Source organism: Aquarana catesbeiana, linkage group LG09, assembly GCF_042186555.1.
Source record: "Aquarana catesbeiana isolate 2022-GZ linkage group LG09, ASM4218655v1, whole genome shotgun sequence".
Classification (NCBI taxonomy): domain Eukaryota; kingdom Metazoa; phylum Chordata; class Amphibia; order Anura; family Ranidae; genus Aquarana; species Aquarana catesbeiana.
In genome coordinates, this window is record NC_133332.1 from 303,130,967 (window position 1) to 303,156,240 (window position 25,274).

At 43.0% G+C, this 25,274-nt stretch overlaps 1 protein-coding gene across 1 annotated transcript in view; it reads right to left on the reverse strand.

Moving 5' to 3' along the window:
* The window catches only part of SETX (senataxin), a 246,402-nt gene that overhangs the window by 125,701 nt on the left and 95,427 nt on the right, over positions 1–25,274 (reverse strand). Inside the window, exons 10-13 of the mRNA XM_073600527.1 lie at positions 21,373–21,481; positions 9,850–10,029; positions 9,530–9,759; positions 5,402–5,569 (exon numbers count right to left, since the gene is read on the reverse strand). Coding sequence (XP_073456628.1) covers positions 5,402–5,569; positions 9,530–9,759; positions 9,850–10,029; positions 21,373–21,481 — 687 coding nt within the window. The remainder of the gene's footprint in view (positions 1–5,401; positions 5,570–9,529; positions 9,760–9,849; positions 10,030–21,372; positions 21,482–25,274) is intronic.

The window sequence follows — 25,274 nt, forward strand, 5'->3', positions numbered from 1 at the left end:
GCTGAATCCATCGCTAGAAACAGTGGGATGTGAAGCAGTGTGTTCCCTGTGGGAACCTTTAGGAGGGGGATTTAAAAAAAAAAAAAAAAAAAAAAAAGGAACTGTCTAAAAAGGAAGCTGTAGTTGAGAGACAGACTTGAAGAGCATGTACCACATCCAGAAAGTGGAGAGAAATCTTCTTGGAATTACATGGAAAAGGAAATGGAGGTGGGAGAACAATATCCTGGAGGAAACCACCTAGGGAAGAAAAGAAGCCTCAGGCCCTAAGACAACCTGGTCTCAGTGCAGCACAAGAATATGGTTAAGGCCATCAAACACATTAACGTATAAGTGATGTAAAGGGCGCTTGTGATACTATAGCTAATAAATGGATCTAAACAGCAATAATCAAAATAGATGAACGTGCATAATATGGTGCCAATGAATCAAAAGCTTAATCTAATGACAATGAAGCAAACCGTGGTTTTATAGATAAATCAATAAAAAGTCCCAAAGTTCATTGTGATCTAAAACAGATTCTTTTGTGCAGAAATTCTTCCAAAAAGATAGTGAGTGTTCCTTCACCAAACACTGTAATGACACCCAACGTGTGCTAGAGAAGTGATCTGCTTACCAGAAGGATTTGACTTCTTTAAATTAAAAAGTCAAAAAACGCTTTGGCAGGATAATGCCTGCTTGTATACAATGAGGCTGGAGATGTATAGGAACCATCCTCCTCAGAGTAATATGTAAGATATGTGGAGAAAATGGTAGACATCCATAGCGTAATACTGTTTATTAAAAAAAAGTAAAAAAAGCAATAGCCAAATGGCTGCTTTCATGTACAGGTGCCTTGTCCGGGCACAGGGGCTGCTGGCTTGATTCTAGTAGAGGCTGTGTATGGAGCCTTGCTTCCACCTCCGTGGATGGCGTACGTTCCACCAACCGGAAAGACAGCGTGGAATAGCGTGACCAGGTACCGCCTCGACGTACGTTGGAGATTACGTCTTCAGGCTTCCTGAAGATGTAATCACGAAGCATACGTCGAGTCGGTACCTGGTCACGCTATTCCACGCCACTTCCGGTCCCTCGGGCTCAGAGCACTCACTAATTTTTTAAAAACACAGGAACTTGCCTTGTAGAGTTAATGGCAGCGAGGAAGGCAACCTTGTGAGCAAGTAGACTGAGAAATATCCCTGAATAGTTAAAATGGTGGTTTCTGAAGAACCAACTGAACTAGACTGCTACCCCAGTGTCACTGGTGAACAGAGGAACAATATTGTGAGAGACTGTACAATAGCTTTACTAAGGAATCTTTGGAAAAAGACTCCCAAAAAAAAAAAAAAAAAAAAAGGACAAATGTTGATCCAGACACCATGAGAAACTGTTCCCACAATCACCAGAGCATCCACTGCGAATAGGATCCCTGGACCTGGGGGAGAGAGGAAAAAAAAAAAAAAAAACACTTCAGGTTGTTGCTGAACCTGCAAGTCTGAATGAAGGTCCACCTCCAGCATCCACCACCTGAGACAGCGTTCTTGAAATAACTTGGGGCGAAGGGACCATTTTCCTGGTACTAGACATTGAAAGTCTGCTTAACAATTTTCCAGGCTTGGGAAGTACGCGGCCGACAGGGCTGGAACATAGTTCCACCCTAGCCAGAATCTAATCGATGTCTCTCTGAGCTGAAGGACTTCTGGTTCTTCCCTAATGGGTGGATGTAAACCACTCATCACATTGTCCAACTAAATCCTGGTTGAATTCTTAGTTTTGTCAGCATTGAAGGGATAACCAGGCAAGCCCAGTTTTCAGGGTAAGGCGCATATGATGGTCAATAAAAACTGAGTCTTCTTGTCTCACGCAGCCAGAATTTAACATGCAATGGTCTAGTGCAAAAAGGTTTGGTTGGCCCCTGGACTGTAGCATGAGGACCTGGGAGCAAAAAGTTTATAGCTTTTCCTGACTTCTGGAGGTTCAGAATCCACCTGAACCTCTGCAGAATTAGAAAAGTTTTAGCGGCTGACAGTCTGTGCCCTCAGTAGGTTGTGCAGGTATCTCACTATGGGAATGCCCCAACAGTGTAGCATAACAAGCATAGGGGCTAGCACCATGAATACCTGTGGTGAAGTGAATAGTTTAGAATAAAAAAGGCAAAAAGAGAACATTGGGTGCCCACTGCAGAACGCAGAAATCGATGTGACTGAAAAATTATGACATGGAAGCAGCTATACTTAATGTCTACCAAGGCAAGAAAGTCTGCCGGACAGCTGAAGCTATGACTAACTTCTGAAAACAGGATTTCTAGGATTGCTTTTTAAAGCAGTTGCACCAGAGCAGGGTGGAAGTCATCTAATTTTTGTGGGGCATATGCAGGTTTCACAAAAAAGTAGGGAAGTAGGAGCATCACCTCATAGCAAGGAGGATTTGTTTACAGGATTTGGGAGTCCAGAACTTGGCAGAACTGACTTTCAAACTTAGCCTTGGAGGCCTAGGAGAAACAAAAAGACCTCAGGGGTACCTGGTACAACTGGAAAACTAGCATGTTCAAGGGAAAGGAAAACTCTCCAAGATAAGGCCCAGCTCTGGAACACTAGCTGAAACAAGGTCTGAAGCAGAGGGTTGAGATTGAGAGGATCGCAAAGGAACCATGAGAAATGCAACAATCAGTGCTGTAGCAAAAGGGAAAGCAGGAGGCACAACTAGAGAGTGTGCCAGTGGAAAGGAATTAGCCTGGGTACTCAAGTGGGTGCCTGTTCTAATAAAGAGTGGTCTACCCCAGTGGTAAAGAGCTCCCTTTTGAGGGATTCCAAATGCAGATAAGTAGAACTCTTAAAGCAATTGTAAAGGCAGGGGGTTTATCATCTTAATGCTTTCTATGCATTGAGATAAAAAGCCTTCTGCGTGCAGCAGACCCCCTCAACCCCCCTAATACTTACCTGAGCCCCATCTCTATCCAGCGATGTCCATCCGGGACTCTCTTATCAGGAGGGGCAGGGGCAAACCATGGCTCTGTGTCTGAATGGATACACAGAAATGTAGCTCAGGTGCCCCCATAGCAAGCTGCTTGCTGTGGGGTCACTCAACAGGAGAGAGCGGTCATGAGGTCCAGCAAGGGACCCAAAAAGAGGAGAATCCAGGCTGCCCTGTGCAAAACCACTGCACAGAGAAGGTAAGTATAATATAATATGTTTGTGTATTTTTATTATTTTTTTTTTTTTTATATCAAAAGACTTTACAGTCACTTTAAGGGTGAGCATGCCATTTATCTGTCAAGTGGTTTTCAAGTTAGGGCAAGTCACTTGCAGATCTACAGTGGTTAATGACCCCTATTTACCCAATATCCTCTTATAGGAGAATAGTTCTGACAATATCTCTCAAGTGGTCTTTAGGGTGCTTCCAGTCTGCATAGAGGAACACTTCAAATAGAGAGTGTAATGTAAAGGTCTGTACAGCTGTAGGTATTCTGAAACAGCCAAAGCTGAGAGACAGCAGGTTGACCCTCAGAATGAGAGATAGTACTTTACTGCATCAAGAAGGCCTGAAACAACCGCTTGTAGCTTTGATGTGACAGACTCCAAAACAGTCTTTTCAGAGACAGACTGGTGGAACTCAAACTGGGTCAGAGATGGAAAAAGCTGAGCCACCGACTTGGTCACTAAGGCTTCTGGAAGGGAAGCTCAAAACTAGACACTGCAGAGGGTGCTGCTGGAACACACAATAAACCAGCTACGTAGGAAAAACGATGATTGCATTACACGCTAAAAATCACCACATATGCAGGGGCAAGCAATAGTTCTAGGGCCATAATTCACAAGAAAAATGCAAACCAAAACCAAAAATGCAACATATAGCATTTGTACTAGTCCTTTGTGTAGTGGCTGGATTTTCCTTCATGCTTCTTTTGTTTTGGTTTTTTTTGCATCTGGTAATCCTACAAACACCACACTCCCTGTCCTTGGGTGGCTACATCATGCTGTAACTATGGAGGCAACCATGGTAAATGGGCAACATATTGTGTATTTCTTAGGCCCCTTTCACACTGGGGCGGTTTGCAGGCGCTATCTCGCTAAAAATAACACCTGCAAACCGACCTGAAACTGCCGCTGCTGTGTCTCCAGTGTGAAGGCCCGAGGGCTTTCACACTGGAGCGGTGCGCTGGCAGGAGGGAAAAAAAAAACTCCTGAAAAACAGCATCTTTGGAGCGGGGCAGGAGCAGGGTATACCCCGCTCCTGCCCACTGAAATCAATGGGGCAGAGCGGCTAGACCACCATCATAGCGCCGCTGTAGCAGTGGTTTTAACCCTTTTTCGACCACTAGTGGGGGTTAAAACCACCCCGCTAGCGGCCGAATACCACCACTAAAACGATGATAAAGCGCCGCTAAAAAATGCGACGTATAACCGCCGACACCCCCACCGCCCCTGTGTGAAAGGGGCCTTACTGAAAATATGCTTTTGATAAGTAGTTGCATGAATATCTTCATACCGCAAAAGCTGAAATTACTACAATTTTTATTCTCCAGATTCCCTACTTTCAGAAAACGTGTTTGGAGGTTTTATCAGGTCTAAAAAAAAAAAAAAAAAAAAAAAAAAAAAGGTACATTTTAATGTCTGTGCAAAAAATGAAAAAAATGGTTCAGGCAGTGAAAGGGTTAATGGAAACTATAATGGCTGCATGTCAATTCTAAGATCTTTAAATATAAGTTCTATACTTTTTTAAAATTTTTTTAACTATTTCTTTAAAAAAATGTTTTACAAATTTACAATTCGGTGTTATTAGTGCAGAGTATGCACTAATAACAAAGAATTATCAGAGCATATATTTCTGAAGAGAGCACAGCAGTAAACATTTGCCTCTACTTCTCTGACTGGAATTTTGAATGCCACTGACTCAAAAGGGCAGGGAGAGGTAGAAATCACCACTGACTCATCACTTGCCTTTAACTTCCAGTTCATCAAGCGTCAAGGAGTAAAGATGAGCTTTGGCATCTTCCCAACTCATCTCTAACCCGAACGCACACATTTTTGCACTCTAGTGAACTGCAGGCTAGGTCAGTCCCTGCCCCACAGCTTCCGGGGAGCTGTGGGGTGGGGAATGACTCTACCTGCAACTCACTGAAGTACAAAAAGGCAAGAGTTCAGGTTAGAGATAAGCTTGGAGGATGAATCAATGACCAATTTAAAATACATGAACTAGACACAGTGTAAAAAAAAAATGTATATTATATATATATATATATATATATATATATATATATATATATATATATATATATATATACATATACATACACATACATTTTATATATATTATATATAAATTCAGTTAGGAAATTAATCAAAACTACTACACATTCCCTTTTACGTAAACTTTGATATAACTGAAGAGCAATCACAGCTTTAAATTGCACAAATCTGTGTACCTCCATAAGAATTCTATAGAGCAGGCCAACAATAGTCTTTGTTTTTCCAGTGCCAGGAGGTCCATGGATCATACATATTCTTGGCAATCGGGGGTGCTGTGTCACCATAGCATAGGCATTCTCAATGGCGTTTCTTTGGTCATTGTTGTACTCTCTCGAAATGGGAAACTGAGAAGGAGCAGGAGGATAAAATTAGGATTTTCTGAGAGATAGAGATAGAGATGGAGAAATAGCAGAAAGAGAAAGAGAAAGAAAGCGAAAGAGTGAGTGAGAGAGCGAGCAAGAAAAAGAATATAAATAAATATATATATATATACACACATACACACACACACACATACAGGCGGTCCCCTAGTTACAAACATCTGACTTACAAACGACTCTTACTTACAAACGGAGGGAGACAACAGGAAGTGAGAGGAAATCTACCCCTAGGAAGGGAAATTCACTCCTGTTAGAGTTATTATGGGAAGAAGGTATCTCCACTGATGCTTTATCACCAAGGCTTGTTTCCACATCAACCCAAAATTTTCAAAATCCAATTGTCATTGGGACAAAGTGAGGTGAAATCTTCTGAACAGGGGCACAGACAGCAAAACAAACATTACAGGGGTGTTAACCCTTCCCTATGTTATTTGAAAAGCTTAAAAATAGTTTTTTAGACTGGAGCTACATGTAAAAAATGTACCTGTTTCGACTTACAGATTCAACTTAAGAACAAACCTACAGACCCAATCTTGTTTGTAACCTGGGGACCACCTGTAGTGTCTTATGCATATGTACATACACAATTATATTTCCTTGTCTGTGTGTAGGTTGATATGTGCAGGAACAGACCTTTTTCCTTGCTATCTTCATTTGGCTTGGGAACTACAAACAGGCTGAAATAAGAGACGTCAAACCTCTCCCTCACCGGTGCGATAACATATTGGAACAGCAGCCTTTCCAGATCTACAAAAAAATTGCTTTTTTGTGTGGATCCAAAGATATCCTTGAGGGCATAAAGCATGAACGGCAAATGGAACAAAACTCTAGTTTGTAGCCTCTGGACACCATACTGCAGACACAGTCATTTAACTTCCTGAGTGCAGGTGTCCATGAAAGCCAATGAATGTTTCCCTATGAAACTGAAAACGTAGGGTTTTGCTTCAAGCCCAAGGCTTGATGCTTACAAAAAGGAACTCCTCTTGGATCCAGAAGCCATCGCCAGTTCCTGACCTGTCACCTTCTTAAGGAATAAGAGCGTGCTTTTCCCCAGTTCCCTTCTGTGTGAAGGCATCCAAGCAGGGTCCAAATAAGCGTTTGCCCTTAAAAAGGCTGCAACACTTGAGCCATTAGATTCTTCTCATGAAGGACATGGACCCCGCCATTAAACGCAGCTATATGAAATCTTTCAAGTCATCTAACCAGGGACACTCAAGGCTCTTGGAAAATCTTCCAAGCAGGATTCTCTAGATCTGACTCTGGAATGGAGCACACACTTTGCCAAGACTTAAAGACTTGGCAAACTCCCACCACAGACTGCAGAGTCACTGCTACCAGAAAGAAAGATGCCTTAAAAACAGCTTCTAACTTCTTATCCATGGTGTCTTTAAAGATAGAGACCAAGGAGAGGAAATAGTTGGGTCAACAGCCAGTGGACCCCATTTCTTGTAGAATTCCTCCTCCCTGGGGTACTGCTGAGCAAAACTTTTCGCTGGTGAAACACCTACTCTGGTTGAGCCCAAATCGGCATTTATTACTTGCACTGGAAAGAATTTTGTATTTTTTTGGTGGCCGCCAAAACCAATGACTTTATAGGAAGAGGATTCTGGCACTGGTAACTTCAAGTTAGTATGTACCACATTCGCTAGGAAGCACACGATGGTGACTGAGACAGCCCTGGACCCCGAGATTCCTCCTGGTACTCATCTACAAAGGATTTCCAATCCTTGACATCTTTCTCCTCTTCCACATCCTGAGGATATCCTCCAATGCCTCATCCTCCCAAAAAAGGTTAGGATGGGAAGAAGAGAGCCCATGCTCAAGTCCCAGGCATTCTAAAGGAAGTGGAGGACTGTGCCCCTGAAACAGTGCTAGGATCTTGCTAGGGTCACTCCCAAAGCGTAATATATACCCTTGCCTATTCTGTGAAACTCCAATATTTTAGCAAGCATTAAGGAATGATAAAGACACAGAGGAGAGGGATCCGTGCCCTGTGCTGTACTACAAGATATGACATTTACACAGGCAAGTCAAAATTACTATTTTTTTTACAGTAGAGGACTTGTATTCTTAGACCATGGGATGTACCCAAGCAATAGACTGGAGGGGTGGGCAACAACATAGCAAACAGAACCGCCAAAAGGCCCAAAAGAATTGAAGGCTTAAATAATTTGAAAAAAAAAAAAAAAAAAACACGCATATGGCTGATTGAAGCACCTTTTAACCGAAGCTCACATCAGTCCAGGCATGAACATCTAAATAGAGGAACCTTGAACATTTAGGACCAGGTTGCTGTCTTGCAAATCTAGGATGCAGATGCTTGATGCTAAAGAGCCCAATAGACACCAACAGCCCTGGTGGAATCAGCGACTGATAGGGAAAGTAGGAACTCTGTACCTAAGACATAAGCCCCGGAAATTAATTTCCTGATCCACCTGGCAATGGTGGAACAGGAAGCAGGATGCCTTCTATGATGGCACACAAGCAGGTCAAAGAGGAACTAGGTCTTCCGAATAGAGGCTGTGGCTTTTGGGCAGACCCCAACAGTGACCACACCTAGGCAACGTAGAGCGATTTTATGATCATGTTTTGGGTCAGGACAAAAAGGGGAGGAACAATGTCAATGAAGTGGAAAAGAAAAGACCACCCTGGATAGAAAGGAAGGTTTTGCTCTCAACACTACTTTCTCCTTAAGAAAAACAAGAAAGGGTTTTTTACAGGAAAAGAGCTGCCAACTCGGAAAAAGATTTAATGATCGCTAAGACAGCAACCTTGTAGGTGAGGTCTTCTGATGGAATATCACCAATTGGTACAAAGGAAAGTCTCTGAATTATAGAGAGCACCAGGTTGAGATCCCATGGCGAGACAGGAGGTTGAAGTGGTTGGGATTTACTTAAGCAATTCCATTCAAGAGTGAATGTGAGGCAAGAGGTTACTGGAATAAAATGGATAAAGTAGGGTACTCGTTGTCTGACGTTGGTCTGGACCAGACTGAAGAAGGAAATATGATAGTATTTGCTTCCTTTCTCGACCAGACCAAGTAAGCCTTCTATGGGCAATGGTAAATCTTACAGGAGTTGGATTTTCCTGGTTTGAGTAAGGTGGGAATAACAAAGTCAGAAATTTCCCAATACTGTAGGACATTGCCATGCTGTTAGAGCCAGTGATTGAGAAGCAGAATGGAAAAGGGGACATTGAGCCAGTAAGTCTGGTCTGTTTGGAAGAAACCAAGGCTCATCTCCCAGAAGTCTTAGTATGTTAGTATACCACGTTCTTCTGGGCCAACGTGGTGTAAAAAAAAATAAAAATAAAAATAAAAAAAAAAAAGGAACTCTATCATCCTTTAACTTGTGCAGCAGAGGAGGATCTCCATCGGAGGTAAGGCATTAATCAGCTTGAACTGAGCCCAAGGAATTACCAGAGTATCCACTGTGAAGTCTTGAAGATGCCTGGTCATGGCTACAAATGTGTTCATCTTGTTGAACCTGGAGGCCAGGATGTCCACACCTTTGTCAGGATAAAATCCAAGAAAATAATTTTTTCTCCAATCAGCTCTCACACACTGTAACTGCAGCTCTCCGCCCCCTCCTCTGAGATACTGACAGATGCAGTAGGATTTTATCACAAATCTGCAGTTTTGAATGCATGTAGAGAAGAGAAGACTGCAGATAAACATGTAAAACTTGTGTAGGGACATTTGTTTCATCTGTGTATCACCTGAGGCTATTCACTTCACAGGGTATACAGGGTATATGTGAGGGTTTACAACCACTTTAATGTAAAAGAAATACAGTTTTTATACATGATTTACTGGGTCACTGAACTTCAGTCAGTAATATGGTCACCAGATTCTTATAATCTGAGTCTTTGATGCCAACTTCTTTTTAACCATTAGTACAAACAAGGGAAAAAAATATGACTTACCAAATTGCCCTGGTTTGTAAGCTTATTCCGTGGAAGGAAATCATTCGGGGTAGGATAGATAATAGGCTTAAATAAAGGGTTCCTCTGCAGTTGCATCAGAGCTTTGTACTGCCTCTGAGTAGTTATCAAGCTGCCAATCACTGCACACTGTACTTGCTGCTTGCAGTACGGCAAAAGATTTACATGGGTGTGAATGCTCATCTCACACAGTGTGTACTGCTCCTTTTCCACTGCAAGACAGTACAGAGAATGCATTAATGTCACACGTTAAGCAGGATATCAGCAACACATTCTCACAAGACTAACGGCTCAGTACTTACAGGTCTGTGTGTATTGAGTGCGTATAAAACGGGACACATGACCAGTGTGGTAAGATATGTGTCCTTGAGACTCGCTCTCTTCTCTGGGTGATGTACCTGAAGGCGCAGGCACTAGCAGGAATACAAGATCACCTTCTTTTGGGAGCCACTGCATATTCAAATCCACATTTCGAATCAAGACTGTTGGAATAAATGTACAAGTTGGATAAGCATATCGTTTACAGGTATTATATCTAAAATAAGTAAAGAAGTGTCAGACTGGGTGCACTTTCTTGATAGTGAACTGCAGCAATATTTGTTTACTCATTATAAAATGTATTTTTTAAACACAGTAGACCATTGGATAAAAGCCCTCTCACTAAATTCGGTATGAAGAAAGCATATGGATATGTTCTACAGGACATAACCCTCTACACTCTAAGTTAGCCTCAGGTGTTAAATGTAACGTCATTTAAGGTTTGCCTTTTATCACAGGCAACAGGTCTGACCACTATGAACTTAATATACATGTGACTCCAAAGGAACTATTGAAGAAAAGGATTTTACAGTCATTACAAAATAATTTTTTTTTTTTTTTTAAGTGTTCATTTGGAGATATCTGCCAGTAGCGCTAAGACTAGGGCCAGCTAATCACATAGCTGCTTATAAGCTTTCAGTCAAACAAGGTCACAGCCAAGCCATCTAGTTCACACAACAGAACTTGGTGAACAGAGGACAAGTTGGCAGGTTGCACACCTGAGAGGCAGAAGCAGGATTTTTATAAATCTGCAACGTTCCCACTGCTCTAGTGAAATGATCAGTGATATGGATCATGTAAAGTGAGGACAAGCTGGCAAGAGCTATACACTGAAGAGGTTCATATTGCTCTAGGGAAATGAGCAGTGATTTGAAAGAGGATCCTGACATTACCCCAAACAGGCCTACGAAATTGTCTGTCAAATCTACGGTGTGATAGTTGAACTAGAAAAGTCCTATACAATCATTCAGGTATGACAACAGCAAATCCGATTGCAGAAAGTAGTAGTTTAATTTTGCAAGCCCAGATTACACTCATTAGATACAGATATGGAAGGAAAGCCTCCTTCATAATGAAAGCAGATGGGAGAAAAAAAAAAAAAAAAAAGACAGAATGTCTTTAATTAAAGTGGAAGGTAAACACCATGGGAAGGAAAAAAAAAACCAGAATAAGTGGGATCCTTCTTTGTCCTTGTAAGGTGCAAGGTAGAGGAGAGAACTTCCATTTTGGAAATTGGTCATGCCAATTAGGTGCCAACAATTAATGGTAGCTTTTAAGAGGGGTCTTGGAAAGCAACTCATGTAGCTTCTCAAGGGATGGAAGCCCCAAGAGCCAATAGGACCAGATTTAGGTCCCATAGAGATGTCAGAGGCTTTACAGATAGATCAATGTACGGGATATCCTGTGAAAAAGGTACATATCAATTCATTATATGCCAACTGGCAATAGGTTTTCAGCAGCAGCTGAGAGACACATCTTACTTCCTTAGAACACCAAGTTAAACTTAGGCTGACTTCCTGTGTAGAGGAAAATGCCCTAAAGGAGGGGCCAGATCTCGCAATATCCTAGTGGCACGCTATATACAGTGTACACAATTGTCTAGAGTGAACCCCAATTAATGCTGACAAAAAGCTACTATTTGCAGATGGAAAGTTAACCGTTATGAAAATCCCACGTGCATAAAGATAAAATGGTGGTAGTTCCCAAATTTTATTATGTCACACAATATTTGCACTAGCAGTAGAATGGAACAGGAAAGGGTATTTGTGGTGACAAATCTTCAAATGTAAGCATGGCAGGCAATTCAGGTTGCAACAGAGAAATACAGTCAGGCGGAGGAGAAGCAGAAGGTTTTATGCTGTGGGTACCTGTTTCCAGAAGTGGAAACCATAAATTCTTCTTTAGTTAGACATGCCTCATGTCATGCGCCTGAGAGGGAGAGACTGACACCACTCTATTACCTGCTGACAGACCTTGCTTTGGAACATGACAACTTCCATCAATCTAAGAGCAACTTGGAGTTTCCTCATGGTGTGCAGCAGAATTCCAGCTGTCCCACGTGTTCCTGCTCCCAAGCATCCAATCTCCCATTGCTAAGCTCTCCCATTGCTCTTCCCAGCAGGTTACTCATGGAATGGAGGAATGTGTGTTTGGTATGAAGGAATTGCAAGAACCTGGGCACAAATCAAGTTCCTGTGTCTGAGGTATTAGGCAAAAGGTTTACCAGCAAACAATCAGCTTGCATAGTTGGCAGAAAACAGCATCCAGAAGTTATGAGTCTTAAGGTCCTCCATTCCAGTATTGAAGTAGTGAGGTGGAAGAAAATACCGCCATATTTTAAATAGGTAAACGGTATAATAACGTTACCTTTAGGACCAAATAAAGGGAAACAATACCTAGGACCAAGCACAATGTATGTGTAAAATTTTCCCCATAACCTGAGCCTTCCAAATCGCTTGTGTGCTTAGCACTTCAGTGGGTCTTGTAGGGTAAAGGATAAGGTGTCGAGTAGACTACAAAAATAAGTAATGATCCAACAAGACATGTACAGTGTAGCCAGGAACCAGTATGTGAGGGCACAGGGAAACCGTGTCTTATCTTGTCCACATTGATAAACCAATCTAGGGTCAAGGCTTTGCCCATCACCATGGGCATACCCCAAAGGGATCTTCAGGATATGGGTCCAGAGGAATAGACCATAGTACCTGTATAGCACCCTGTGGCTAACTCAATTGTTGCACCAAGGTGAGCACTGAATACAGGATCCAAAGCCTGAAGCAGACCATTACAGGTCAGCTCTGCTGCTGAGTGGCCTGGATATGGTTCCCAAGATGTACATGGAGAATAACTGATCCTGAAACTGATAGTGAGCCATAAAGTAATCAGCAGTCAGATCTTGATTAAAGTGTCAGTTGAAAAAAGATTAGAAAATTGGTAAAAAATAAATAAAAAATAGAAAAGCAGAAAGCCTTTAACAGGAGAAGGGGTCCAACCTAAGGACACTAGCAAAAAAAAAAAAAGAAACCTGGATCCTTATGAAGTGGCAGGGGTTCTATGAGTACAATTTCCTAGCAAACCTTTTTGCTAGTGTCCAATTACCTGAAGGTAGTGGCATATAACTGAACTGTAAAATAAAAATAGATAATGCTGCCCTGTATTCATTAACTACTTCAGCCCCAGAAAATTTGGCTGTTCAATGACCAGAGAACTTTTTACAATTTGGCACTGCGCTGCTTTAACTGGCAATTGTGCAGGCATGTAATGCTGTACCCAAACAAAATTTGCGTTCTTTTTTGGTGCTCTCTTTTGATGGTATTTGATTGCCTCTGTGATTTTTATTTTTTGCGATATAAACAGAAAGATCGAAAGCTTCGGAAAAAAATGATAGTCTCTACTTTAGGTTCTAAAATGAAAAAAAAAACAATAAACTCAATGTTAGTCATACTTTTAGGCCATGTATTCATCCACATGTCTTTGGTAAAAAAAATGTCAATAAGTGTATATTTATTGGTTTGCGCAAAAGTTATAATGTCTACAAACTAGGGTACGTTTTCTGAATGTATGCAGCTTTTAGTTTATGACTGCCTATCCCCCCCCCCCCCCATGACCCCATTTCGGAAAGTAGACACCCCAAGGAAATTGCTGAGAGGCATGTTGAGCCCATTGAATATTTTATTTCTTTGTCACAAGTGATTGAAAAATGACAAAAAAAAATACACTAAATGATATAGTGCTCACACATGCCATGGTTATATGTGGAATTACACCCCAAAATACATTCTGCTGCTTCTCCTGAGTACGGGGATACCACATGTGTAAGACTTTTTGGGAGCCTAGCCACGTACAGGACCCTGAAAACCAATCACGGCCTTCAGGATTTCTAAGGGCGTAATTTTATTTCACTCCTCACTATCCATCACAGTTTCGAAGGCCATAAAATGCCAAGATAGCACAAAGCCCCCCCAAATGACCCCGTTTTGGAAAGCAGACACTCCAAGCTATATTTTGCCACAAGTTGTGGGAAAATTACAAACTTTTTTTTTTGCACAAAGTTGCCACTAAATGATATTGCTCAAACATGCCATGGGCATATGTGAAATTACACCCCAAAATACATTTTGCTGCTTCTTTTGAGTACGGGGATACCACATGTGTGAGACTTTTTGGGAGTCTAACCATGTACAGGACCCCGAAAACCAATAACCACCTTCAGGCTTTCTAAGAGCGTACATTTTTGATTTCACTTCCTTACTACCTATCAGTTTCGGAGGCCATGAAATGTCAAGATATCACCCCCCCTCCCCCCAAATTACCCCATTTTGGAAAGTAGACACCCCAAGTTATTTGCTGAGAGGCATGGTGAGTATTTTGCAGATCTTGCTTTTTGTCACAAAGTTTTGAAAATTGAAAAAAGAAAAATAAATACATTTTTCTTTTCTTTCTTCATTTTCAAAAACAAATGAGAGATTCAAAATACTCACCATGCCTCTTAGCAAATACCTTGGGTTATCTACTTTCCAAAATGGGGTCATTTGGGGGGGGGGGGGGGTTTGTGCTATGGACATTTCAGGGCCTCCATAAATGTGATAGGTAGCGAGCCGTAAAATCACAATTTTACGTCCTTAGAAAGCCTGAAGGTGGTGCTTGGTTTTCAGGGTCCTGTATGCGGCTAGGCTCCCAAAAGTCTCACATATGGTATTCCCATACTCAGGAGAAGCAGCAGAATGTATTTGGGGTGTAATTCCACATATGCCCATGGCACGCTTGAGCAATATATCATTTAGTGACAACTTTGTGCAAAAGAAAAAAAAAAATAGTATAATTTTCCCGAAACTTGTGGCAAAATATAAAATATCCCATGGGCTCAACATTCCTATCAGCAAATAGCTTGGGGTATCTACTTTCCAAAAAGGGGTCATTTGGGGGGGGGGGTTGAACTGTCCTGGCATGTTGTGCACAACATTAGAAGCTTTTGTCACACATCACCCACTCTTCTAACCACTTGAAGACAAAGCCCTTTCTGACACTTTGTTTACATGAAAAAATATTTTTTCTTTTGCTAGAAAATTACTTCAAAACCCCCAAACATTATATTTTTTAAAGCAAAGGCCCCACAGATTAAAATGGCAGGTGTTGCAATTTTATTTTTCACACAGTATTTGCGTAGCGATTTTTCAAACGCAATTTTTTTGGAAAAAAGAAAAAAAACACTTAATTTTAATGCACTAAAACACACTATATTGCCCAAATGTTTGATGAAATAAAAAAGATGATCTTATGCCGGGTACACGGATACCAAACACGACATCTTTTAAAATTGCGCACAAACGTGCAGCGGCGACAAACTACATACATTTCTAAAAGCCTTTAAAACCCTTTACAGGTTACCACTTTAGATTTACAGAGGAGGTCTACTGTTACATTACTGCCCTCGATACCTCACATGCATGGTGAAATTGCTGTTTACATACAACACGAGAACAACGCTTGCGTTCGCCTTTGCACGTGAGCACAGGGGTGCTTTTTTTTTTTTTTTTTAATTACCCGGCTGCATTCTCGGGTTCCCTGGTGGGACAGGAGAGCTAGAGAAAACCATGTAAGATGATGGGGGGGGGGGGGGGGGACATTACCTCCCACTGCTTTTAAAAACAGTCTAGAGGCTAATTACCTGCTAGGATTGCTTTTATATGAAAGCTGACCGCTGACTGAAAAGAATGATACCAAGATGATACCTAAACCTGCAGGCATCATTCTGGTATAACCATTTAAAGTCCAGCAACATACCAGTACATTGCTGGTCCTTGTCAGGCATATATTGTAATGTTTTTTTTGATGCAGCCTGTGGGCTAAACGAAAAAAAGATTGACCGGTGGGGTATGCCCATCATTAGAATACCGCCCTTCATCCACCCAATTCTAATGATGGGCATACATGCACCCTTTTTGTTTTTTTAACTGTGGTGGTGAAATCACCTCCTACAGCACTGGAGTCGCTGATTTACGTATCGTTAGAGCAAATGCTGTTGCTGTCAAGATAAATAAATCAATGCTGCAGCTGAAAGGCGTAACTGAAAAGCAAACAATGGTAACAATAAAACATTACCTCAATAAAACAACTTATTTTTTAATAAAACATTACCTCAATAAAACAACTTATTTTTTTTATTAGCAATCTGTGCCTAAAAAATATATGCCAAAGCATGGGGGCAATCCGCCCCTCCACCCCTGCCCCCCATTGTTTGGCATATATGTTTTTTTTTTTTTTTTAACTGTGATAGTGAAATCACTTCCTACAGCACTGGAGTCACGGCTTTACGTATCGTGGGGAGCAAACGCTCTTGCTGTCAGAATAAATAAACCCATGCTGCAGCTGAATGGTGTACCTGCTAAGCAAATGATGGTTAACAATAAACAAAGTAACATTACAACAGTAAGACGTACCATAGCTGCAAAGCAAATACAATAAAACACAGTAAAAATAAACCATTACAGTTCTAAAATACAGTAACAATAGAGAGCGAACAATAGAGCGGATAATAGAGAGCGAACGTAAGAGAAAGAACAATAGAGAGAAAAAAAATAAAACCACTCTTTTTGGATTTTTATTTATGTTTTTTTTATGTGTTTTTATTTATATCTTTTTTGCATTTTTATAAAACGGTAAACTTTAACTATAATTGTTCCAGATCTAGGGTCTCTCAAAATGTGATGGCCATCTCATCTTTGAAGACCCTGTGTTAGTGTGCCCTAAGACTGTGCAATGCTGTACCCTACGCTTATACTCCACTAGTGTGTGGTAGCGTTTGAAACAGTCACCAATGCAGAGACCAGGTTGGTCAGGACAGGAAGGACAATAAAAGCGGTTGTCACGCCTATATCTGTGTTTTCTGCAGACACAACATCTACTTTCTTAGGGTAGGGGTACCAGGGAGGACATACGGAAAATGCCTCTCATGCAGCTGGCTCACTGCATTTGTGTTGGTAAGGCGGGCCACAGCACAGTCTGGACACAGAAGGGCTGATGATCATCTCTTCCTGGAATTTTAGGAAGGATCCAGCTTGTCCTGAAGCTTTGTATAGCACAAAAGCATTCAGCAGAGCCAATTGGAAAAAACATACAGACTTTTTTATACCAGTGTCTGGCCTTACGGGCAATTAGGTACAGCACCAACAACTGGTCCTTGAGGTCCACCCCCCCCCCCATGTTAAGGTTGTATTCGTGGACAGAGAGGTGTTTCTCCACAACACCAGTCGCCGTAAAAATTTGGACAGTCGTATCTGCGTGAAGTGAGGACAGAACAAAAACATTCTGTGTATCCCTCCACTTCACTGCTAACAAATTTTTACATTTCAAGTAGGCTCTCTCCCCCCAGCTAAGTCAGGATTCTACAAGCCGTTGGGGGGAAGCCCCGGCGATTAGATCACATGGTGCCACATTTGCCAATTCCACAATCAAAAAGGTGGCAAAAAAGTGGCACACTTGTGTAATAATTGTCCACGTACAATTGGTACCCCTTTCCAAATAAGGGCGACACCAAGTCCCACACAATCTTACCAGCGTCCCCTATGTTCTCCGGCTCCACGTGACTATCTTCTCCCTCGTAAACCATAAAACTATATGTAGAACCTGTTGCCCTGTCACAGAGCTTATACATCTTGACCTTATATCTGGCACGCTTGCTGGGAAAATACTGGGGGTTATTTACGAAAGGTAAATCCACTTTGCACTACAAGTGCACTTGAAAGTGCAGTCGCTGTAGATCTGAGGGGGACATGCAAGGAAAATAAAAAACAGCTTTTAGCTTGCACATGATTGGATGATAAAATCAGCAGAGCTTCCCCTCATTTCAGATCTACAGCAACTGCACTTCCAAGTGGGCTCCCAATTTGGATTGGCAAATGAAGCAGGAAGGGCACTATGGGCTGGATGGGCCTGTCTTTGTCTTCTTGGTGGCTGCGGGACACTACTTGTTCTAGCCATCTCACCAGCTTGAACTGCATTTATGGAACTCGCCACGTCACCAAGTGTTTCTGCAGTGCTGGACGTACGACCAGGATGTACTAGGCCGCTGGTGCTTGCCAGTTCACCAGAAGGATGAGTGGCACTAGTACTGGCTCTCTGCTCCATACGAGAGCCCTCTTGTATCGCAACAGCAGCAGAAGAACGGGGTCGGGTAAGTCTGACCTTGGCAAGGACCACAACTCCGTCGTCAGAGCTATCTGTCAGGGTGCCGCTGCTGTCTACCGGTTCGTATTCTGAGCCTGAATCGGACAGATGGGTGACTTCCTCTTCACTCTAATCTGTCAGGCTCATAAACATGTAGGCCTCTTCACTAGTGTACCTTCGAACGGAAATTTTGGCCTCTAAATTTACTGGTACACTAGTGAGACTCACAGGAAAAAAAAAGAGCACCTGACTGCCAGCAGCTGCTTCAAACGCTACCAAAAAAATTGTTAGCGTTCGCAGGGATCAGGCCTGAGTCTGCGAATGCTGCAGTTATGTGTTTAAGTGACAGTGATCGATTGATACTGCACTTGGGTTGCTGGGCTAAACGCAGGTGCTAGCAGGTATCTTGGCTGATCGTGCTAACAATGCATTGTTGGGAACCTTAAACTACTGGGGACGCTAGTATAGATCAAATCAGATATTGATCCATTCAGACATTATACTACTAAGGGAGGTGTATGGTTCGTGCGTGGGTGTTAGCGCTACTGGCACTAATCTGACACTGCCTGGGGTGACGCAGACCGTAAGTGATGCTCAAACCTAACTGATATCACCATTTGGTGATCAGAGGGTTAAACCTTTCATTAGGTAATATACGGTGCCCTGACGCTATAACAAAAAAATGACTGACGAGCGTCACCCGTGGCACTAATACGGTGATCACTGGTGACAGGGGGTGATCAAGGGGTTAAACCTTTATTAGGGGGAGTCCCTAGACCTACCTGGGGCTACTACTAAATACCCTAACGCTGATTAGTGTCACAAATGACACCAGTACAGTGGTCAAAGAAAAATATGAACACTGCACTGGGTGACACAGAGAGTGAAGGGGTTAACTGGGGGGGGGGGGGGGGAGGGGGGATTGGGGGGAAAAATACGTGCCTATGTGTACTGTGTCAGTGTAGTGTTGGTGCAACTCACGTTTGAATGTCCTCTCTCCGGAACGGAAAAGAATTTCAGAGAGGGAGATGATCACTTACCCGGTCTGTGTTTACACTTACACAGACAGGGGAGGATTTCATTCGTAAGGACCGATCAGCAGGTCCAGGCCAGAGATCATTGGCCTGGGCCTGGATACCGATCGGTTCTGAAGCGAATCTGATCGGCGCAGCCGCCGTAAGCTCACATCGATTTACCCAGCCGAGCAAATCTGCCGCAGTAAAACTCTGGCGGCTGGTCCGGAAGGGGTTAAAGTGAAACTCGAAGAATTACAGCACCTTTTAAAAATCTGCTGTCTTATAACGTGTAGGCTAACTCATGGACTTATCTCTTATGTACTATTTACATTATCGCTAAGCGCCTGGAGTATAGCCATCGCTTTATCTTGATGCTCTGACACTCAACCTTTGAGTCTCCAATACAGCAGCCACAGAGTCATTTGCAGAGACTCTGCCCTCCCTTCTTCTCCTTTTACCCAGTCACAGAAGGCTTAGTATTTTGTAAAAGGGTTCACAAGATACAAAAGGTTTACTTGAATGAAGAGCAGGCAGAACGGCTGCTGTGTAGCATGTGAAATGCATCTCTCCTGTCAGAGGGCTATCAGCAAGAGTATACGTTGTCATGGCCCTTCAAAAACCAGTATTCTTTGAAAAAGTGCTGTAATTCCAGGAGTTCCACTTTTTTTTTTTTTTAAAGATTTTACACACAGTTAAAAACGCAATTCTCTTGATCTGACATGTTATTCGCTTCTGTATAGTATAGCTCTGACTGGGAGAGTGAGGGTAATTAACAGGACCAATTAGGCTCAGCTGCCTCTAGAGTTGATCTCATCAGTGTGCATTTTCACCTTCAGTGTCCAATCACTGAGAGAAGGTGGTGACCAAACTATTGCTTAAAGTATGTAAACCCTCTCCTATACCCAGTGAAGTGAACAGCCTCAGATAATGCACAGAGATGAAACAAATCTCCCTACATAAGTTTTACATGCATATCTGCTGTCTCCATCTTTATATACTGTTTAGAAAGTGCACATTGTGTTAGGACAGTGGTTCTCAACTCCAGTCCTCAGGACCCACCAACAGGCCAGATTTGCAAGATAGCTGAAATACATCACAGGTGATATCACTTGCTGCTCAGTGATTGCAGTATTCTAGTCTGCAACTCCCCAAGGTAATACTTAAAATCTGGCCTGTTGGTGGGTCCCGAGGACTGGAGTTGAGAACCACTGTGTTAGGAGATCTTCTCTTCCTGGTTAGCACTGCAGTGAAGCCTGGGCATACAGCCAAGACAGCTGATTGGATAAAAGGCACACCCCCTGCCCTCCTCATATGTAGAGACTTTCAGCTCTGTTTGTTGAATAGTTCAGGGCTCTGCTCATCTATTTATAGCATCCTCCCCAACACAAAACTCCAGATATATGTGCCCAGCTCAAAATTTCATGAATCTGGTTTAACTCCACTTTAAAGCTGAACTTTTCCCTTTTTTTTCCCATGAAGGGGACATATTCACCTCTATGCTGACTCACAGCTGCAGAGAACAGTCAGTTCTCTTCTCCAGGAAAAAACGTTTTTTGTTTTTTTTAATTTAAAGGCATTTTCCAACTAAGAAAGAACAGCAAGAGATTATTTTGCTGTTACCGCTGAGCTTGCGTGCAGAAGCGAACGCATACGCAAGTTGCACCCGCATATGAAAACAGTGTTCAAACCACACATGTTAGGGATTCGCCGCAATTGTTAGAGCGAGAGCAATAATTCTAGCCCAAACCCTCCTCTGTAACTCAAAACTGGTAACCTGTAGAAATTTTTAAATGTCGCCTATGGAGGTATTTAAGGGTCTAATTTATTGCCATTCCACAAGCGGATGCAATTTTGAAGCATGACATGTTGGGTATCAATTTACTTGGCGTAACATTATCCTTCACAATACAGAAAGAAATTGTGCTAACTTTACTGCTGTCTTAGTTTTTAATTCAAAAAAGTGTATTTTTTCCCCCAAAAAAATTGCGCTTGTAAGATCGTAGAGCAAATACGATGTAACAAAATATTGCAACAACCGCCATTTTATTCTATAGTCTAAAGTGACTAAAAAATATATATAATTTTTGGAGGTTCCAAGTAATTTTCTAGCAGAAAAAAAAAAAAAAAAAATGTTTTTAACTTGTACACAAGTTTGAAAAATAGGCCTGGCCCTTAGGCAAGCACAATGTCAGAACCAAAAGACAAGTTGTACATTTGCTTTTTTGACAGTAGGCATTTGGAGAAGTAAATCTTTTCAAATTTGATCATGGTTGCATTGTTCCTTCAAGTGAAAATTAAGTAAATGCAATATTTAAACTATCTCACCTTGGAATTCTCCTCTGTTCATCTGGTTTTCACTGTAGAAATTTTGCAAGTGAAGCTTACACAAGTAGGAAGTCAGTGAAGGTTGTTTTAATGTCCATTCCTGCGCCAGCTGTTGGAAAACGTGGCAGAAAAAAGTTTATACCTTACTGTAGTTTATTAAATGTACAATGTATTAAAAATTTGCAACCCCTGTGCTATCATAGGACGGAACAATCCAGAAAAATAGGATTTCTAACTTACCATAAAATCAGTTTCTCTGAGTTCATTGACAGACACAGCCTTCTTTATTCAGAAACATAGGGTTATAGCGTCTCCGCAGGAGTAGGACTAGGCAGAACAAAAACAAAACACCTGGCTACGCCCATGGGCTGTCCTCAGTCAGTATATAACCCCCTTCCTGTTCTAGGTATTCAGTTTAGTAGCAAGCAGTAATAGAAGTATCAAAAAACTCCATAGAGGGGTGGGTGCTGTGTCTATCAATGAACTCAGACACAGATTTTACGGTAAGTCAAAAATCCTATTTTCTCATTCGTTCATTGACAGACACAGCCTTCTTTATTCAGAACCACGGGGACGTCCGAAAGCAGTGCCAAACATGAGGGGTGGGACAACGAAAAATCCGAAGGCCAACACAAAAGCTAACCAGGTAACAGGAGCTTCACCGAGGACAAGCTGGAACCCAACCCTTCAAGGAGGGACTAGATCCTCCAAACAGCAGCCTGCAAAAACTTGCAGCCAAAAGAGGCATCCGCAAATGCCAACACATCCACTTCGTAGAACTTGTGAAAATGTACACCGACGACCAGTGGCTGCCTTACAAACTTGCGCAACGGATGCCTGATGACAGAGGGCCCAAGAAGCATTAAGCGGACCCGAGAAAAATGCACTGTAACAGGGAAGAACCCGGGAGGAACCAGATCCCTGACAGAATAGCCCAGAGTCATCTGTCCAATCCATCCATAAACAGGTCGCAGAAGAAGCAGACAGCCCCTTTCTTGGCCCATCCGTGAATACCATGAGCCTGACCTCCAACCAGACTCAATGGCTGGCAAATACACTAGAATCCCCCAAACACCCATTACGGGCAGATAAGGCAAATTCCTTGGGATGTGCTGACCAGGGACACAAGAAAGGCACTTATTCAAATGGAAAGTCAAGGACGGAATTATGGAAAAAGGTTCAGATCCCATGGCGGTAGAAGCAACCGCACAGGTGGAAACAGACGTCTAACCCCTTGAATAACAGGTACGCACCAGGGATTGCAAGACCGGGGGACACCAAAGACGACCACCCAGGCTGACATCTGGCCCTCAAAGGTACTCAAGGCCTATTCCTGCTCATCCCCACCATAAATGGAGGTCGGAATCGGAGCCACCTAGAAAGAACGAGGATGAATGCCCAGTGACTCACCAGGATATATGCGCTTTCCGCATCCGGAGGTAGATCCTCCTAGAGGAGTCTAGCCATCAGTAGTGTCGGAACTGCAGCACCTGGCTCATCACAGCCAGGCCATTAAAACCAGTGACTCTACAGCAGGATGGAAGAATGGCCCTTGGGACAGTAGATCCTCTCCGAGAGGCTGTTGCCAAGGAATGTCGGCCACCAGGCGCACCTGGTCGGCTTACCCCCGCAGCTGTTATCCTGCGCAAAAAGCCACAGCAAGAGCTGGAGAGGAGGAAAGGCGCAGAGCAAACGTCACTGGTCCTATGGGCCGCTAGAAGATCCTGTGACCTTGCCAGAAACCTTGGCACCATCCTGTTGAGTCAAAACGCATACAGATCTACCTCAGGAATGCCCCAGCGGAGACAAATCCAACAAAACACGGCCCAGTGAAGGGCCCACCCCGTGGTCAAACCCTAGCCAACTGAAGTATCCGTTAGACAGTATTCCACTCCTGGAATGCGTACGTCAGAAAGGGCCAGAACGAGATGTTCTGCCCACCAGAGGATACTGGCAACAGCCAGGGCCGCCAACAGCCTATTTGGCCCTCCCTGGTGAAGGGCATAAGCCACCGCCGTTGCCTTGTCCATCTGGATCCGTACCGGGAGCCCCTGAAGTCAAACTGTCCATGAGCCAGACCTAGTCTGATCGCTTGAAGTTCCAGGATATAACTCGGTAGTCCGGATTCCACCAACGTCCAACAACCCTGAGCAGAGCTCAGTCCCAGGACATCTCCCCGCCCAGACAGACTGGCATTGGTGGTCACCATGTTCAATACAAGGGGAGAAAGGATTTTCCCCGCCAACGAACCGGAGAGCGAAGCCACCAGACTAGGGAACCTCTGGTTTCCTGACTCAGCTGAATCCGATTGTTCGGAGACCTTGGGCATATGTCCAATTATGCCAGGATCTCCCCGAAGGGAGCTTGTATGGAACTGTGCAAAGTGGAATCACCTCAAAAAGGTAGATCTCATCAGACCCAACATCCACATGCAGAGCCGCAGAGGAGCCCACCTGCCGGATAGTAAATAAAAAACGCAGCAAGCAACTTCTGGAGTTTGTCGAGGAGAAGAACACGCTGGCCATAGTTGAAATCTGATCAGGCTCAGATAATCCAACATTCTGGCAGGGCCAACGCAGACTTCCAACAGTATAGACGCCAACTGAAATCAGTCAAGGTCTGTATAGGAACTACGTTGCTCCTCGGGATAATCGAGAAGTCGGAGAAGATCGTCCAGGCAGCCCAGGACCGCAAATCCCCAGTGATGTAACTATGCCAGACCCGGGGCCAACACCTCGTGAACACCCGAGGAGTGGTGGCCAGATCAAAGGGCTCCGCACCCACAGCAAAACAGAGGAAGTGCTGGAGTCGGGCACAAAACAGAATGCATAAGTAAGCATTCATGTTGTCGTAGAAGTCAGAAAATCCCCATGATGGAGTGCCACCGCCATGCGGACGGACTCCATTCTGAACTTCTGTACCCACACAAGGCAGGTCAGGGCCTTGAGGTCCAGAATTAGATATACCATGCTCTCCATCTTTTAGACTGTGAACAGGTTTGAATAAAACTCCTGAAACTGTTCCCAGCACGGGAACCGGGACAATCACACTCTGCAGCCACGGGGCTTGCACCGCCCTCCACCGAGAACAGCAAGCAGGCTGGCGACAGACGTCCATTGGAAGCAAAAAAAAGCTTTTGGAGGAACACAGCCAGAAAACTATCTTTTAACCGGACAAAAACAAGGCGCAACATGATGTTATTCAGGGTAGCCCCCCAAAACACATGTCTAAGCACCACTGAGGAGACTCAGCAACCAGAAGAACTGCGGCCAAGAGGCATAGTGGACAAACTGCAGCGCCTAGACCAATGATGGTGAACCTTGGCACCCCAGATGTTTTGGAACTACAATTCCCATGATGCTCACCTACAATGCAGAGTGCATGAGCATCATGGGAAATGTACAGTTGCAATAAAAAGTATGTGAACCCTTTTGGAATGATATGGATTTCTGCACAAATTGGTCATAAAATGTGATCTGATCTTCATCTAAGTCACAACAATAGACAATCACAGTCTGCTTAAACTAATAACACACAAAGAATTAAATGTTACCATGTTTTTTTATTGAACACACCATGTAAACATTCACAGTGCAGGTGGAGAAAGTATGTGAACCCCTAGACTAATGAGATCTCCAAGAGCTAATTGGAGTGAGGTGTCAGCCAACTGGAGTCCAATGAGATGAGATTGGAGGTGTTGGTTACAGCTGCCCTGCCCTATAAAAAAAAAAAAAAAAAAAAACAACACACACCAGTTCCTCGTTTGCTTTTCACAAGAAGCATTGCCTGATGTGAATGATGCCTCACACAAAAGAGCTCTCAGAAGACCTACGATTAGGAATTGTTGACTTGCATAAAGCTGGAAAGGGTTATAAAAGTATCTCCAAAAGCCTTGCTGTTCA